At 36.7% G+C, this 18,382-nt stretch overlaps 1 protein-coding gene across 1 annotated transcript in view; it reads left to right on the top strand.

Annotated features, from left to right (window-relative positions):
* Positions 1-17,438, top strand: part of LUG (transcriptional corepressor LEUNIG) — a 31,307-nt gene extending 13,869 nt beyond the window's left edge. Inside the window, exons 9-18 of the mRNA XM_089145243.1 lie at positions 738-1,055; positions 1,181-1,354; positions 1,477-1,722; positions 1,801-1,918; positions 2,075-2,184; positions 2,392-2,541; positions 13,141-13,296; positions 13,411-13,527; positions 15,151-15,357; positions 16,860-17,438. Of these exons, the coding sequence (XP_089001369.1) occupies positions 738-1,055; positions 1,181-1,354; positions 1,477-1,722; positions 1,801-1,918; positions 2,075-2,184; positions 2,392-2,541; positions 13,141-13,296; positions 13,411-13,527; positions 15,151-15,357; positions 16,860-17,003 (1,740 nt within the window). The 3' untranslated portion in view covers positions 17,004-17,438. The remainder of the gene's footprint in view (positions 1-737; positions 1,056-1,180; positions 1,355-1,476; positions 1,723-1,800; positions 1,919-2,074; positions 2,185-2,391; positions 2,542-13,140; positions 13,297-13,410; positions 13,528-15,150; positions 15,358-16,859) is intronic.
* The last annotated feature ends 944 nt before the right edge of the window (positions 17,439-18,382 follow it).

Raw genomic sequence — 18,382 nt, 5'->3', positions numbered from 1 at the left:
CCATTCATCCAAACCCTAAGCCCTTCTAGAATAAACTTCCCTCGGCCCTAAAGGACACTCTACCCTAACCCTGACCCTAGTTCAAACCCTATAAACCCGAATTTTCAAAACGCTGGAACTGAAATTCAATTCTAAATAAAAATTACAGCAATGTTTCAGTCTTAGCACTCTAAACCCTGGCCGGATCTAACCATACCCCATTCTCAGCCGGAACTAACCATACCCCATTCTCAACCCTATAACCCCTGTCCAGCGCATTCTCTCCAACGGTATTACAGACCCTAGAAGACTGCTGATTCAGTTAAGAGGATCCTGAGGGTGGACCTAGACCGGCTTGCATCAATCATTAAACCCTAAATCCTGGTTCACATCATCTATGTTACTCATGGTGGCTTTAATTGTTCTTATTTGTTTAATTAGGTCTAGCTGCTAAGGATGGAATCATGGTGGATAAATATGTTTTGTATATTTCACTCATGGTAATCATTTGAAGGGTGTAAACTCAATTTGTGAACAGTAGTTTGTCTTTGTCATTACAGTGCATCATACTTTGCACAACTGTTCATACCTGGTAGTGTCACCGAAGAAATTTGTTATGGCATTTAGGGATCTGACTCTCTGGTTTCGCCACTCCACGTGTCACCAGTTAGTCTCCTTGAATTTGAAGTGTGTGCATTGATGATTGAGATCCAGCATTTCTTATATTTCTGCTTTACCTCTTCATCTCCCTTCTACAGGGACTTGATCATCTTCGCTCTGGGCTTCTTCAGTCACAGAAACCTTTTCTGCAAAGCCCTCAACCTTTTCATCAACTGCAGTTATTGACACCGCAGCAGCAGCAACTTCTGATTCAGGCGCAAGCCGCACAACAAAATTTGAATTCACCATCTGCCACTGATGTTGAAAGCCGAAGACTTAGAATGCTATTTAACGGTCGGAATACATCTCTTGGGAAGGATGGCTATGCTAATTCTGTCCACGAAGTAGTTCCAAATGTTGGATCACCAATGCAAACTGTTTTGCCGCGTGGGGTTGAGACAGAGATGCTTATGAAGGTATCTTGCACTTGGGCAACCTCTCTATTTGGAGTTGGAGTTGTCTAATCTTTTTTGTTTTGTGGGATTACTTTTCCTCCCTGTAATAGCCATCAGTTCTTCCGTTATTTTGTTCTGTATTGTAGAAAATAGCTCAGTTGCAACAGCACCAGCACAGTAGCAACCAACAGCAGCAACATGCACTTCCAACTCAGCAATCTCAGAGTTCAAACCACCAACTCCATGCCCAGGAGATAATAGGGGGTGCTGGCAGTGTCACTATGGATGGAAGTTTGTCAAATTCATTTCGTGGCGATCAGGTTGGTCAATCCAGTGGTTACATGAATATATGATAAGCCTTTGGCATCCTTTGTTCATCTTCTGTAAGTTTAGGTTCCTATGAGAATTGCTCATATGTTACTTGCTCATATGCATTTTTCAGGCTTCGAAAAATCAAGGTGGGCGTAAGCGAAAGCAACCTGTATCATCTTCAGGGCCTGCCAACAGTTCAGGAACTGCAAACACAGCAGGGCCCTCCCCAAGTTCTGCTCCTTCAACGCCATCGAATCATACAGCAGGGGATGTAATCTCCATGCCCACTTTGCAACATGGTGGAAGTTCCTCCAAGCCTTTGATCATGTTTGGTTCTGAGGGAACAGGCACTCTAACATCTCCATCAAATCAACTGGTAGGCAGATTTTTTTCTTTCCCTTTTCTTATTAGCACTCTATTTTGGCAGTGGGATGATAATGATCTTGAATTGCAGGCTGACATTGATAGACTTGTGGAGGATGGATCTCTGGATGATAATGTTGAATCTTTCCTTTCTCCAGATGAGACAGACCCCAGAGACACAGTTGGTCATTGTATGGATGTCAGTAAAGGTGCAATTATCCCTTTTCTAATTCTACTGTGATTTAAAGGAGTTGTGAGTGTAAAATTTCTGATCTGGATCATTATCTAAACTACTGGGTTTCTGTATCCTGTTTGTAATCCCATGAAATTTGCATTGAGACTATTGGATCTGTTTCTGAAACCAGGTTTCACATTTACGGAATTTGCCAATATTCAAGCAAGTACAAGTAAGGTTGTATGTTGCCACTTCTCTTCTGATGGAAAACTGCTTGCTAGTGGTGGGCATGATAAAAAGGTAAGGAAGTGGAAAGAATGTTTTCTTTGAGTTTAATAGTATCACCTTTAAGGGGCTAGCATGAGATGTACCAACTTACAGTGCTTAGTTAAAGAATGTGGCTGAAAGTATTTCATTATTTTTCTGAGGGAAATAATTACGAGTTAAGATTGAAAGTTACTAATTCTAGAGGGTAATGTCTTCCATGTTGATGATTCTGTTGTGCAGGTAATATTGTGGAACACAGATTCTTTAAAGCAAAAAACAGCATTGGAAGAACATTCTTTGCTGATAACCGATGTTCGTTTCAGTCCAAGCATGCCACGTCTTGCTACATCTTCTTTTGACAAAACCGTCAGGGTTTGGGATGTGGACAATGTTAGTGGATTTTCTCATTTTATTATCATCCTGATCTTAATAGATTATTTATTTCTTCTTAAAGTGCTCTTGTTATTTGAAATACTTATCTTGTTATTTTCTCTTTTTGGAATCTAATTTTTATTTCAAGCTGTAGTCTATATCTTTGATTTATTTTTTGATCTATGACTGCTGGATATATGTTCTAATAGTTCTTGAAGTTTTTGAAACTATTAAGCTGAAAGCTCAATAGTTCTTTACAGGTTTTATTGTGTTTCCAGATAAGGAGACAGTTGTATTCACTATTTACCTCTTAAAAACCACCCACAATGGTCATTTGGATTTGAGACCACCGAGATACCGAGATTTTGACGAAACTAGTATAAAATCTGCCAGGTTATGGTGGGGGTTATGCACATTTTTGGGTTTGTTTATTCTTGGATAGCCTATTTTATGGCCTATAAACACATACCCATTGTTAGTTTGACTAAGAAAACAACCCACAATGGTCATCTGGATTCGCACTCATGCTTGGTTGTATGTGGTCGAAATTGAATGTATTTTCACTTATCTAAACATGTTTGAAGTATAAATTGACATAAATAATGAGGAATTTCGATTGACAATGAAGTAAAACATTAGACCTCTATTAAAATAAATAACATATAATTAGAACATATGGATGTACATCATTTCATTAGTAGTCAGATATCAAATACAACTCATGTGCAAACTATGAAAGAATAGGAATTACATAACAACTTTGAGTCATAGGAAATATAAGACCAAAGAAATTCCTCTAGAGTATAGACTAATTGATGTAAATCATTTCCAGGGGCCGCGTAGGGCCTAGGGTTGCTCTCTCAGTCCCTAATCACACCTGGGGTATTTTGGTCATTTTAGCTAAATTTTATGGAGTCCAAGTTAGGGTGTCACCGGGTCCATCATTTTAGTGGGACCCTAGATCTATTTTTATTTTTGAATTTGAGTTAATATTTTGTTAGTTATTAAAGAGTCCTTGTTAGGGTTGGATTCCTAGTTTGTGAAGGAGTCCATTAGGGTTGTCCTAGTCCTTGAAGGAACCAACGTCTATTCTTAGAATTCAAATTGGAACTCTCTAGGGTTAGTTATGTAGGTTCCTTGTAGGAGTCAAAGTACTAAGAGGTTCATTTTGAATTGTGTTGCAAGTTAGAATCCAAGTGTGTTTTCTTTTTGGAAGTAGAGTCCTATTATGCCTTCCTCCATGTAGGCTATAAATAAATCACTCTGGGTTCTGGCAAATCAGTCTTGAGTTATTGAATAAAATCTGAGATTAAAGGAAGAGAAGTCGTGGGTTCCTAAGAGGAATCCCACGGCTCTTTGTGTGATAAATTTCTGCAATTCTTCTTCTAGTTTCCCTCCTTAAAGCGGCAGCAACCAAACTCGAGCATTACAGCAGCTTCAAGTTCCTCCATTTGAGCAAGTCCAAACCAGCCCCTCCCTTACTCCCTTCCCTCTTCCCTAAGTCCCAAGCAACCATCCTCATTCCCCCTTTCTCCCTACGGTAGTGGTAGCCTCCCTTCTAAAACGCTAGATCCCCTACCCCTTCAAACCCTCCCTTCCCCTATAAGATCGCACCTTATGCTAAGCCCTACTCCCACTTTTAGTTTTCCCATTAAACCTTCCTCCATTAGGTGGTGTAATTTTTTGCATTTCATCTTCTACCTCTAGAACCCTAAACCCTAGTTTCATAAAACATCTGTAACTCCCTAATCTCTGAATGAAACCCTAAACCCTTGTAGGATTAAATCTGAAATTACACAATGATGACAGCATCCTAGCCTAGCCAAACCCTAGAATCCTTCACAATCAACCCTAGAACATTTCAGACTTGAACCCTAACTTCAAATTCAGTTCTGAAACATCAATCACAGCAAGGAATAAAGCTTGAAAACCTACAACCATAGACCTCTAAGCCTGGCCGAAACCTATCCAAGCCCTAGCCTGACCGTAGCTCCTATCTATTGTTACAAAAACTGTATACGGAAAGTGATTTCAGCCCTGGAAGACTGAGCTTGATTCTAGGGCATTATTCCAACTAAACCCTAGAACTGTTTTTACATCACTAATCGAAGGTGCTATGTCGGCCTCTCTCAATCCCACTATAATTTCGTTAGATACGATGTTCATTGCATTCTGATTGTAACAGATTGGAAACCCATGTTGTAGACTCCAAAAAGAACCAAACATAATCTGACACCACATACGTGTATGTCACGTCTTCAACATATTAAAAGTAAATCATCCTAGGATATGAGCCACCGAACTGTGATGTACTAGCACTAGCACCGGCTGATCCACCATCATATGATTCATATTGTGTCGCTGGAGCATGATCAGGTATGATGGCTGATTTGTATGGTAGCAGAAAATCTCATCAACAAACAAGAATCCAGTATCACCATACTGTGAGCGGGAGCCATAGTCAACGGTAGGCTCCCCCATACCAACAACTGACCTTAAAATGTTGAAACGTGATCGGCTCGGCTTTGAGGGTGCTAGCGCTGAACTACCACAGTCAATAAAAGATACTCCATGCTAATACCTGCTCGATCTAGTGTTTGTCTTGCCAATACTCAGTTTATCGGCATAGTCAGATAATGTATTCATATTAGTCTGTTTATCAGGCTGGAAATGGTCACTGGGCCCTCTCAAATAACCCATTGTCCCAGTGGATGAGGGGGGCTTGACCCTAGGAGGTAATCCACCTTGCCCTTCATCATGTGTGGCATGTTTATACTGTGATTACTTCATATATAGTTGTGGAACCAGACAACACTCTCAAAGTCCGTTAGTCACCAGACTCATCGGCATCGCCACCACAATCACCTTCACCAAGCATCACCTCTATTAGTAGGCATTATCTCCAACATCAAAACCATCATGAGTTTTGAGTTTGACACTGACTAGGAGCTTAGGTCTCATCTAGATCTTGTGCTCGAATCAAAGTAAAGCCCGACTCTGGCACTATACCCATGTTCCCCATTGCCACCAGCACCACCTGAGGAAATGGGTCAATCTTCATCATTTGCGGTAGTAGCAGCTCCACCTATATCCTGAAATGGTATTGCTGATGCATCTTGTGCATGTACCTGACTCTCATCAGCTATGAACTAATCAATGTCAAAAGATTAAACCTAGGTTGTAATGCCCTAAGGAATTTTCTAAAACCTTCCCGTTCAACAAATGTAAAAGGAAGCTTGTCCATAATGACCATACTGGCAAGCTCCTTTCTACAAATTTCTTGGTCAAATTTCCTACTTGACAAAGAAGCCATGTTTTTACCATCACTCTCCTTAATTGAAAAATGTAACAACTTTTGCTTCTTTTCTTTTTGACTAGCAGGATATTTGTAACATCTTTCTAAGTGTCTTCTTAATCCACTAGTCTCACTTGAACTAACACATGAAAATTCTCCATTGCAATAGTTGCATTTGCATTTTGCAACTTTTGAACCACTAGGAGGTGCAATTTTGGTAAAATGATTCCAAACACTATTTGGTCCTACTATTTTACTACCAGAAGGTACCTCACTTGAAGCAACATTGTCATGGGTAGAACCGCTAGGCTTATCTGTTGCACTTGAGTTGGTATTTCCTTGCTTTGTTGATATCTGCAAATGTAAATTTTCATTTGCATAAGAATACATTTTACATTTGCATAAAAATACATACTAAGAATACTATAAAAAAAATGCATACATAATAAAAAAAAGGTATTGAAACATATGAACTTAGGTATTTATATTTGTTATTATAAGTTAGTTTAGAATGTAGAAATGTAACTAAAATAAAGATAGAAGATAACTAAACAATTCAGGAGGCTTTTGAAACCGGTAGAAACCATCTTCAATAGGAATTGAACCTTTTTTCTCCCCTTTCCCACCCACTTTTTCTCTCTTATGGTTCAAGTTTGCCCATTAGTGATGCCTCTCTAGTACGGTTGATAAAGAATTGATTCATTTTAATTTCAATGAAATGGTTGATCTCTGTTTTGTACTGAATTTCTGCTTATTGTGTAAAAAATTTTGCTGGTGACTTCATCTATGATTTAACTTTTTAGATCATCCAGGATAAGAAAAGAAAAGAAAAAATAAAAATAGGAAACCCCTGCAGTTTAGAAGTCATAAAGATCAAGCCTGGAATTCCAAATGCATTGAATTCAATCTCATGGCTTATTCTATTGTAATGTTTTGTGATATGCTGTAATGTCTTGTAGTGTCTAACTGCCATTTCCAGCAGAATATCTCCTTCCCCTAGCAATCTCACAATCCTTTCCCACTTACTTTAGAGTTCTAAGAATACCACTCATTATGGATGCATTTCATGGAGAGTGCAGCCAAACCAGGCAAACAGGTCAGTATTCCACCCTCCTATTCCAAAAGAAATTGCAGAAAATGTATAATATTTTACAATAGACAGAAAGGGGAGTAATTATTAGAGAGGATCTGGAATCACATTCAAATTGAAAGTGTGACAATGGATTCTAAGGTTTTCTAAACCAGTTCAACTTGATTCTAATCTGAATCCAATCAAAATTAACATGACCTCTTCCGCTGCTCTCAGTGGTCAATCATACCTAGAAACTGAAGCAGATAATAGTTAACGTATAATAATAATTGTATTAGTTTCCAACTAGTTTTCAAACAGATTTAACTCCAAAGTTTTGGAGCTGCATTCCAACAACAACATGACCAGTTTTCATTCGTTCCATTTCCAAGTTTCTTGAACAGATCAATCAGATAGTCCAACGGCCAGCGACAGGCTCACAGAAATTGGAACACTTCTTAGTGCCTTTTTCGCCTATGTTTTGGAATCAAGAGATTCATGACAATTGGGTGGTATTTAAGCAAGTTTTTCATGGTTGAGAAGGGCCAAGTTTTCTCAAATGGTTTATCATAGATTGGATTCACTCTCTATTGGTCGAGCTTCTTTCTCCCTGTAGGTTCGAATGGCTTTCTCACTACTTTTGCCAGCTGAAATAGAACTCACAGCTGAACCTAGCTACCATCCAAAAAATGAAAAACACAACATACAAAAGGAAGAAAAAAAATTCAAAAAATGGGAACACACCTTGAATTGCAGGCCTTGAATTGAGCTTTGAGTAAAATTAAAGAGAGCTTGAGACCTTTGAAGAACTAAACACGATTTTAGACTTGAGTTGAGAGTTGAGAGTTTGAGAAGGAGAAGTGAAGAATAGTACCACTGTAGTCACTAGAATACGGGTGAAGAAGATGGAGTCTTTTGAGCTTCTTTTGTGTTTTTATTTTCTTTGGTAAGAATGTCTTCTCAACTTTACTTGTTAAACACACTTCTTTAAGTTATATTCCAATTTCCTATGCTCTTTGTGATTTGACGATAGGTGACTATATTAAAATACTTTTTTTGTGTTTCCCTCCTTAAATGCATGTAAGAGAAGATTTGAGTCTTTTTGAAATTTGAATTCTTTAAAAAAAACATACAATTTAAATAATGACTTGAGAGTTGAGATAGTTTCGAAAAGAACAATAAAAATAAAAATTGTTTTTTTCAATCATACTTTGAGTTAGACCTGTAAATGGATTGATTCGGTTCAGATACACCAGTATCCGAATCCAAATCTATTTAACAAAACTGCTATCCGAATTCGGCAGAAGTTTAGAAAGCATCCGAATAATTTGATTTGAAACTTTATCGGATATCCGATAAATTATCCAATTATTAATTAGTGATTGTCCTTTTTTTATATTTTTTATTTCCGATTTCTAATTTTCGATTATTGATTACTGGTTTCTGAATTTGATTATTAGCCCTTTTTTTTGAAAAAAGTGTTTAATACTTTACTTTAACCACGGTTACCAACTACCGGTATCCAAATCCGATTATCATCCCTTCTTAGAGAAAAAATGTTGAATACTTTAATTTTATCCGGACATTATCCGATCTCATAAACAATTATCCGAATCTGGATGTAGTTGCTTAGCGGACGGATACAGATATTTTTCGGTAAGAAAAAATCCAGATACGGATACCCTTAAACGAATATAAATGAAAATTCGGAGGCGGATTTCGACTATCCATTTATAGGTTTACTTTGAGTTAATACAGCTAGGTACAATTGAAAATTTTCTAAACTACACTATTATTGTGATTTCTTAAAAAGGATAACATAAGATTTACCCATTGCTTAATAAATTAAAGCAGGGGAATAAATGGTTAACCATCCAGGTTATTTGTTCATATAGAATTCAATTTTTTAGGTATATTAGGTTTTTATAGCCAAAGACATGAACCATGTTAAATTCTAGGGGAGGCTAAATCATTCTTTGATAAGATCATATGTTAAAAGTACGGGGTTTTTTTTCATATTAAAATCTAGGGGAGGCTTAAATCATTCTTTGATAAGATCATATGTTATAGTATGAGGTTTTTTTTCTCACTTTTTTCTAAGTCAATATGTATTTTTTTTCTTAGAAATCTTCTAATAATTTAATCTAATGCATGGCTCATTTAAAAATTCAAATCCAATAACAAATATATTAAAAAATAAGAGAGAAAATAATTGTAACTACTAACTAGTGATCTAAGAGGGGTAAATTATATTTTTTGCTGCCAAAAGGATTCTCATTGAGGTTTTTTGGTAGATATAATGCTTGACAACCCATGTGTTCCTACTTGAAGGGCAAACTTGGTGGTGCAAATGATATAGTAACAAGCTGAATCAAAAGTACCATTTTTCTATTATATCCGAAAAAATTAGCTGATTCCATCTATTGAAACTAATTTTCAAATGTTTTCTATGGTTCCACTCTCATACCCTGAGTAAAAAAGTTAGGGGAGATGAGACGGTTTGAAATTCTCTCAAAAGCGAATATTTTTTCTCACTATTACTATTAGTTATTACCATTAATTATTAAAAAGGCAACCAATATAGGTTTGATCCAAAATGGTTTCAATGGCAATCATGATCTGTATAAGGATTACCCCTTTGAGGCCCATCAGCATATTATTTTTCAAAAGACAAACGACTTATGGCCTTTAAAATATATCCCCATTTATTTACAGTTTGATTCTAAAAAAACCCTAATTTAATTGAATTAGAAATTTGATTGTAAGTAATTCATAGTTATTTACATAAATTTTATTAATACAAATATACAATGTTGCTCGGCATGTAAATGAGTAAACGAATGATTGAAATCCACTTTCGAATCTACATCTGCATCCGTTTAAGGGTATTTGAATCCATTTGATTACTAATATGATATGAATATGGTAATACCCTTCAAACTGATTATTATCCAATTAAATTACTTATTTGAAATTTTTTATTTTTTTAATAATTTTTTTACTTGAGATAAGTGAATTTTTTTTTTGAATTTTCTATTGAAATAGATATTGAAGTTGTTAAATTCTTAAATTCTAAACATATTTTAGAGAAATAAAATGGTAAAGATGTCAACAAATAGTCCAAAATTGTATTCAATCTGTATTTATATCCATTTAGATTTTAGAGAAATAGTGAAATCCAAATTTTTTAGGGTTTTCTAATTTGCTATTCGATAAAAATTAGGCTTATTATATGTAAGCTCGAAGGGAAAAGGAAAAAGACTTATCCTTGATTCTTAATTTCTAAGACAGTGACCAAATTTCACTCCAGTCTGTGTCTTTTCCACAAGTTTCTCTCTCCCTCTCTCTTTTTTGTTATGTTTTCTTCTATGGTTTTTCTTCAGCAGCAAAGAGTTAAAATTATTCATGAAAGAGAACACGTAGAGAGAAGAATTGTAATTAAATTTAGATATATTTAAAAGTTAAGTCAATTGTAGAGAAGGTCACACGTAAACACTTTTTGTAAACGTAGAAACATCAGAAATTCAGAATTTAAAAAGAATCTGATAAGATGAAAAGTTTATCTTCAAAGTCAAGACTTAAGCCGTAGGTAAGTATGTCTTAATTCACAATTGTTTGATAAATTGATATCCTTATTCAACGAAAAATTCCATATTCAAATCCTTGTTAACAAGTAAATCAACGATAATTTAGTATTCATATTTTTTCGTAGTTAAAGAAAATAATATTTTAATTACAAACACAGCTATCTGTACTTAATAAGTTTTTTTGAAATATCACATTGGAGGTAAAAGAAAGATGTCAATTTCATGATGAGAAGTTGGGGTGTAGATTTGTTAGATATTAATTCTCTATATAATAGTTTTTCTTATTTATAATATATTATCTCGCCTTAGTCCCAAAAAAAAAAAGTCCATGTTTTTTGGGAACTAAAAATAGTTCAAAAAATAAAAATTACCTTTAAAAATAATATAAAAAGTGAACTCATAGTCTAATATGATCAAAATGACTGAAGGTCAAAATCAAGACTTATAGTTATACCGATGTTAATATGAAGATTAGGGTCAAAGTCTAGTACATGATTAAGGTCAAATTAACATTAAGACTAGAGCCAAAATTAGGGTCAGGATCAGGGCCAAAATCAAATGGATGCATACTATATTTGTCATGAGGTTATAATTTATTTTTATTAATTTTTTACAAAACATGGTAATGTTTTTAAAATTTGACACGTGTCAAGTATCCACCCATGTGGATTATAATTAATTCCTCTCCGTGTGGGTGGAAGGTCTAGACTCAAATCAGGGCCATGATAATGGCCAAAATCATGGGCCTAGATCAAGGCCAAGATCAGGGCCAGAATCAGGGCTAGAATCAGGGCCAAGATCAGGGCCAGAATCAGGGCTAAAATCAGGGTCAAAATCAAGGCCAGAACCAGGGACATAATCAGGGCTAAAATCAAGGCCAGAATTAGGGCCAAAATCAGGGACGGGCCGGGATGGGCTGGTGGGCCAGAGATTAATCCCAGGCCCACCCTTGGCCCTACTTCAAAGCTAGAATATTTTGGCCCTAACCCGCCCTTAGGGCCAAAATTTTTAGCTCAAGCCCTATTCGGGCTCAGGGTGGGTCAAGGCCACCAGGGCCAAACTTGCACCCCTATACACAACTGTTAACACATCATGGCCAATATATACCAAATAAAGTGCCTGGCTAACAACAGTGAATAAATAATGCAAACTTATATCAGATTTCTAGCACATCCTATATCCAGTGATTAATTCAGTAATTAATCTAATAGAACACAATCCCGTACATAGACTAACAACATTACCGAACCAAATTGATCACCTAAAACATTAACAGAGAGCCCGAATACCAGACTAGTAACCATTAGAAGCATTAATGATCAAGAAGAACAGTAAACAAGTCTATATTCCATATGAGATTAAACAAACCTAAATTAGGAATTAATTAAACAAAAAAGCCCTAATTCGGTTCATCATCGAGTCACCACAACACCAGCTTTGATACCAATTTGTAATCGTAAACGTGACCGTGATCGAATTGAGAAATGCCAAAGGTAAAGCTAGAAGGAGATAAGCGTTTGATGACGGAGTTCGGTCCTAAGACCTATGTCTTCGGGACTCAGGTATGAGTCCAATCCAATATGAGAATCGTTTAAAACAACTTATAGATCTTGGAAGAAATCTAACAAAGACAGGGTAATCACAGAGAACAATAGCGCGCCTCTGAATAGCCTTCCATTGCACACCAAATCGTCGGTAGAACTCCTCCGATTTGCAGCGGCAAGAACTCCTCTGGGAGCAAGATCGCAAGTCAGGGAATACGAAGAATAGAGAAGAAAGAAATAGAAACCCTCGAATCCCTAATCTGATTTTCCTTGCATACGACTAATCTAACCCAACTGAACCAGAAACATATATACAAATAACATTAATCGAAACTGGTTCAAAGAAATGGCTCAACCGAAACAAAATGGAAAAGACAGATTAACCCCTTACAGATAGATTTAACATAATTAGGTTGTCTTAAATCCACTATACTGGTTGAGCATAATCTGCTGTGTTCAGGAAATGTTGAGACATAATTTTGTCACATTTCCGTTATTTATATGCATATAACTAAAAAAGTTATTATCCTGTTGGTAACAGGTTGCTCATTTCCATAATTTACTTTATGGGGGACTTAGAGGCCTCTATTTGTGAACCTGTCTTGAATACAATGATGTAGGTGTCACTGACACTCTGCTGATAGCTGAAGTGCTGGAATCAATACTTTGTGGGCCCTGTAGCAGGCGTACAATTTTTGAAAATTTACAGTGGGCAATATTTAAAAGAATATCAAAAGACAAGTTAATATAAAGGGAAGATCTTAAGTAATTCTTTTGCTCCTTTACTGACTCTGAATAAAGGTTCTCTAAAATAGCTCAAGAGCATAATTTAACTGCTTCATCAGGTTAATTTTGGCCGCAGGTAGATGGAGGTTCCCAGTTTTTAAGGGCTACCATTTGTACCACACATTTTCAGACTTGAAATCACTACCTGTGCTTCTATAAGTCAACTTGAAATCAGTTTCTTTCTGTTTCTCTCTATTTGTAGACTCATGTCTTGCCAATCTATCTCTAGATGCAGTAATTGTGATGCTACAACATATTTGTTCCTTTCTGATTCTGTTTTTTGATCAATAACATGATGAATATACTCTTGATCTAATGTATAATTCCACTATGCAGCCGGGCTATTCACTTCGTACCTTCACAGGACATTCTGCTGCTGTCATGTCATTGGACTTTCATCCAAATAAAGATGATCTCCTTTGCTCCTGTGATGGTGATAGTGAGATACGATACTGGAGTATAAGAAATGGTAGCTGTGTTAGGGTGTTCAAGGTACTAAATAGTGGATCTGTTGCTTTTGAATTTAATTCTGTGAACACAACTGGTTAGCTTATTGGAGTTTTTGAGTAAATGGTGTCAATAGCTTATTTTGCATGCTCAATGCAGGGTGGTACTACCCAGATGAGGTTCCAACCTCGTGTTGGAAGGTATCTTGCTGCTGCTGCAGAGAATGTTGTATCCATATTGGATGTTGAGACTCAAGCTTCGAGGCATGTGCTGCAGGTATGTTATTAGTTTCCTAGCCCACTTTGAGACCTGAACAAGGGTAACACATGTCAGTACTTGCACGAAATAGAACTTGCAGAGACCTCTTGATTGGCAAAACTTGGGAAAGATTATCCCTGATCTCTGCCAGGTGGAGTATTTAGAGTGTGATCCCTATGAATTGATAAACATAGGAGCAGTTGTTGTTTGCGAGCATCACATTACCTGAAATTGATGGTGGCAGTCACATTCTTGTGGATAACATAACCTTAGAGTATTGAATGGGGGAACAGAATTTCTGTAGCTTATCTCATTTACTTGGAGGAGGCTTAATTTGAGTTGAGTTGCTTTCTTTTAGTTCTATTTTCAGGTAGTCAAAACATCTGTATTTTTTGCATGATTCTGGTCTTGTTTGATGGTTTCTTAGGCACCCTGCAAAGGAGATCAAGATCTTGCAATTCTGAACTATACTTAGAAACTTATGATCAACTTTCTATTGGAGTGTCGGTCTGTGCAAGAATACTGTTTTACAGAAGGCTTAATCAGATTGGGAATCTTATCCGAAGTTTACTTCTTGAATTTGTAGTTTGGTTTTATTTAGAAGAGGGGCGAAACAAATTTCGAAATTGCCAAAATTGTAATTAGAGTTTTATTCAGAAAATCTTGGCGAAAATTCGAATTTGTGTTGGAAATTTATATTTCCTATATGAAGCATTTTAAGCTATGTGGTTACTTCACACCCTCCATCTGGAACCATGGGGATGAGTGGAGCCAATTGCAGTTGCCAATAGTTAAGTCATATGACCACTTACTAAACAAACTGAAAACTTTTAATGCACTTGGATTAAACCACTAGTTTAGCCAACAATTAAAAGTCATCTCTACACTCTAATAATTACTTGGACTTCTTTTAAATCCAAGTCTTCAGATCTGAGCATCACCTTGACACTGAAGAGGAAGAGTAACAACATTCTGTATTTTATAAGAAAGCAAGTGAACACTTGTAGTATGAAAACTGTATTTTTCAGAAGTAAAAAGTGTGTAACTTTGCAATTGGTCTGGCCTATGCAACCCTGTTTATCTTGCCAGTGAACCTCTAATTTGGCGTTCTGACTCTCTAGGTGACCTCATGGCTTGACTTATCCTCCACATAAACTTGTTTTGGGTCCATACCTTTTGAAGATTTCTTTTGAAATGGGATTTTGTTAGGACATTTATTAAGCTAGCTAAGCTTGCAGTGATTATGCTTTTCATAATTACACTGTGAAATTGTTGACTTTCATCGTAGGTTCTAATGTAGGGTATATAAAACTAAATGAACAGAAGACCTTTGTTTTTATTTATTTATTTATTTTTCTATCCTTTAAATTTCTGGCATGGAAGGTGGATCAGTTGATTTCATAGTTGACTAGTAGTAAGTCAGTTTCCTCTGATGTTTTATCTAGTGACCTTGAACACATGTACCTGAACCTTATTTTCATACTGACTCAGAACTTGTACTTATAATGGTCAAACCTGAAATTGTCACTATACAACAAAAGATCCGTTTGTTACATTTGTGGATCTCACATTGCTATCATTTTGGTTTGCCTTAATGAGAAACTGACCTTTTTTTCACCCTTACCCCTTTCTTAATTGTAGGGGCATACAAAACCAGTACATTCTGTTTGCTGGAATCCTTCTGGTGATTTTGTGGCATCTGCGAGTGAGGACTCAGTCAGAGTATGGAATATTGGCACTGGGAGCGAAGGAGAGTGCATTCATGAGCTGAGCTGTAATGGCAATAAGTTCCATTCTTGTGTCTTCCATCCCAATTATCCTTATTTGTTGGTGATTGGCTGTTACCAGGCAAGTTACTTCCACTTTTGTACTTGCCGTTTTCCCAAGCTAATCTGTTAAAGTATAAATCTTGCTGCATGTTTTCATGACAAATGTTGTTGATGTGCCAAATTATTGGATATAGAATATTTGTTATGTAGACGTTTAAGTATACAGGATCCATTTTTTCCGCGTTGGGACATAACAAATTTCCTGTTAATGTAATCTTCTTCCCCTCTCTTTGTTGGTATGATGGATCTGGGTTGTCCATAATTAAAGCCTGTTGGATTTGCTTGTACAGAGTAGACCTAACGGCCTACCTAAGGCGCAGGAATTCAAAATTTCAATGAGATATTTGGGGCTGCATATCAACGAATAGTAAACTGGCCATTTACAGCATTTGGTAACACATTTCTTTGAATGGTCTTGTATGTTTTGTTGATACTGATCTTCATACCGAAGAATTAGAAATATCCCTGAGGTATATTGAGGGGAAATTCAATTGTGGGTATTGTTGCATTAAAAACCATTGGGTACTGAGTGGGAGCTGCAGAGTGGAAGAGGTGAGCAAAGAACTCTTGTCTGGCAAGGGACTCTTGATCCCGAAGTTAGGCTTCAGTTAGCAGCAGACAACTCTAGTGAACTCATGACCCTTTGATTGTGGTCCATTCCCTGATATGTATAGGTTAGGCTCGATGGAATGAGATGGGTTTTCAGAATCCCTAGTTGATAACGTTTTGTTTTTGAATGGATCTCCTTGTGGAGCTTTTGGCGTCAGATAAGGGATTGGATTTTCTGAGCTGTACTCTGGATATCACGTATGCCATTAGCTGTTGGTCAAGTAGCTGACTAGGCTGGCCTCCATTGGTGGTGCCAACCCTTGGACTTGAACTCTATTAATTTGCCTTTGCCAATCCTTAGGGTACCCCTGGCTCTCTTAATGTCTTGGCTAATGACTGATCTGTTCCATAGGCCTGGCTTCCATGATTCACAGGGATCATGCCCAATGAATGATCTTGGGGGACAGGCTAGGCTGTTCTGGTCTTGTGCTGTGATTTCCAACCAGCTTGTTTCTTACTGAGCACTGAAGAGTGATTGGGCCTTTAAATGTACGATGCCAGTCTGAGTCCAGTCAGGGTCATACCTTGTCTAGCTACCAGATAGGCTTAAGGTCCGCCATGTGTCTCAGTGACTGCTGGTGAATTTCTTTTTTTGGATGAATAAGTGAATATTTTGGTTTATCATGTATTGCTATAATTTTTTTCTTCCTGTATTATTATTATGCTTCCTATCTACAATCTTTGATAAATGCCTTAGGGAACAAGTAAAAAAAGCATAAGGGCAAAATTCATTTTCTGAATGGATATAAGAACAGATAATGCACCTCTATCTTTTCTTGACACCCCCAGCCTGTTGTTTCCCTTGCTTCATAAAAAATTCAGGACTCCGAAAAATATCGACATTAATGAATTTTGTTTACAGAATTTCATTATTTGGCTTATAATATTGTGAAATTCTGGTCGTATTGACAGTCTCTGGAACTGTGGAACATGAAAGAGAATCAGACGATGACTGTGTCTGCTCATGAAGGACTGATTGCTGCCTTGGCAGTATCGAATGTGAATGGATTGGTGGCTTCTGCTAGTCATGACAAGTTTGTCAAGCTTTGGAAGTGATTGCTGTTCTGATGCTATAATTTGATGGGTAAACTGCTTCTGCTTATGTATTGGTAGGTCTAACTTTAGCGTTTATTTTGATTCGGTGGTTCTAGCAAGGAAATGGGTTGCTGGACCCTTGTCCATGCATATCCTTTTGGTCCCATGAACCCCAGCTGAGTTTAGAAGAGTCATCACATCAGTTACTAACCATCTTGACTGTCACTGTTGTAGTTGCAAGTGTCAGCTAGTGGTGATACTAGCTTGTTATACAATTACAGTATGAGAGCAGGGAATACACAGGGGGGTCTATGCAAATATTTGAATTAGTTTTTACTGATGTACATACTCTGATATAAAGTTCGTGCATTGATCGCAAACCAACAACTTGATGTATTTGTGCCATAATGTCAATTTGCTTGAGATACTGAGCTAGTTTAGTTGATTTTGATCTAATTGTCTTGTGTAAGCTTTGCATCTGTATCTTTCTGTTGAATTGCTTCACTGGTGGATCTTGATGTATTAGTGACTGCCAAGTAGAAGTTATGGAACTCATGAGCATCATTGAGGCGCCAATAATACATGTGGTAGAGTAAGGGGTGCCCATGTTTCTTAGGTTTGGAACTTTTCTTTTGCCCTCCATTATTGTTATCCCATTCTCTACCTATTGTAGTTCCCTTATAATCAGACTACTATATTTGAATGTTGAAAAAGAAAATCTGTACTCTATTTTCTCCTTGCTCCCTTTTTTTTTGGTTGGGTAAGTTAATGGAACTTAAAACATTAAGATATATAAATCTAGGTTATCCTTCAACTATAGGGTTTATCTTCTAACGTTGTGCTTAAGGGGAAAAGAATATTACCTGTTTGTGTGGCTCGCATGACTATGTTTAGACACAGAAACGAGAAGTATGCATAAGTTCAAGCTCAGAGGTCATTAAAGGTCCTGCTGGCAGCGATCTCTTCATAATTTTGGTTTAGGGTCTGGAATTTTGAGTACATGTTAATCTTGTATAATTAAGGGCCAGGGTACCCTTCATTATTATTGAAAATGGGACAGATTAATATTACTTTTCTATAAGATTTGAGTATCTTAACTACTTAATTTTGGGAGAACCATATCTTACCAAAAAGAATTTGGAAGACTAATAACATTATGTAAATCTTATACTGCTATCGGGTCCCAAGCAAGAAGTGTTTGTTTTACACGTTGCAATTATGTAATAGAAAATAAGAGTAATAGAATATGATGACAATAAATTATACTTCTTATGTCGGCTGATTTTTTCGTCTATGAATCATATTTTTAAGAAAGTGCTGGCATTTTCCCTCAATGTCACTTTGAAATAATAAGGGCTGCAACAGGGCCTGGCTGGGCTGGACTTTTGTAATTTCAAGCC

This window comes from Hakea prostrata, chromosome 2 (assembly GCF_041222555.1).
Source record: "Hakea prostrata isolate BN-2017 chromosome 2, UWA_Hpros_2, whole genome shotgun sequence".
Classification (NCBI taxonomy): Eukaryota; Viridiplantae; Streptophyta; class Magnoliopsida; order Proteales; family Proteaceae; genus Hakea; species Hakea prostrata.
This window is presented reverse-complemented; position numbering and strand designations above follow the sequence as displayed.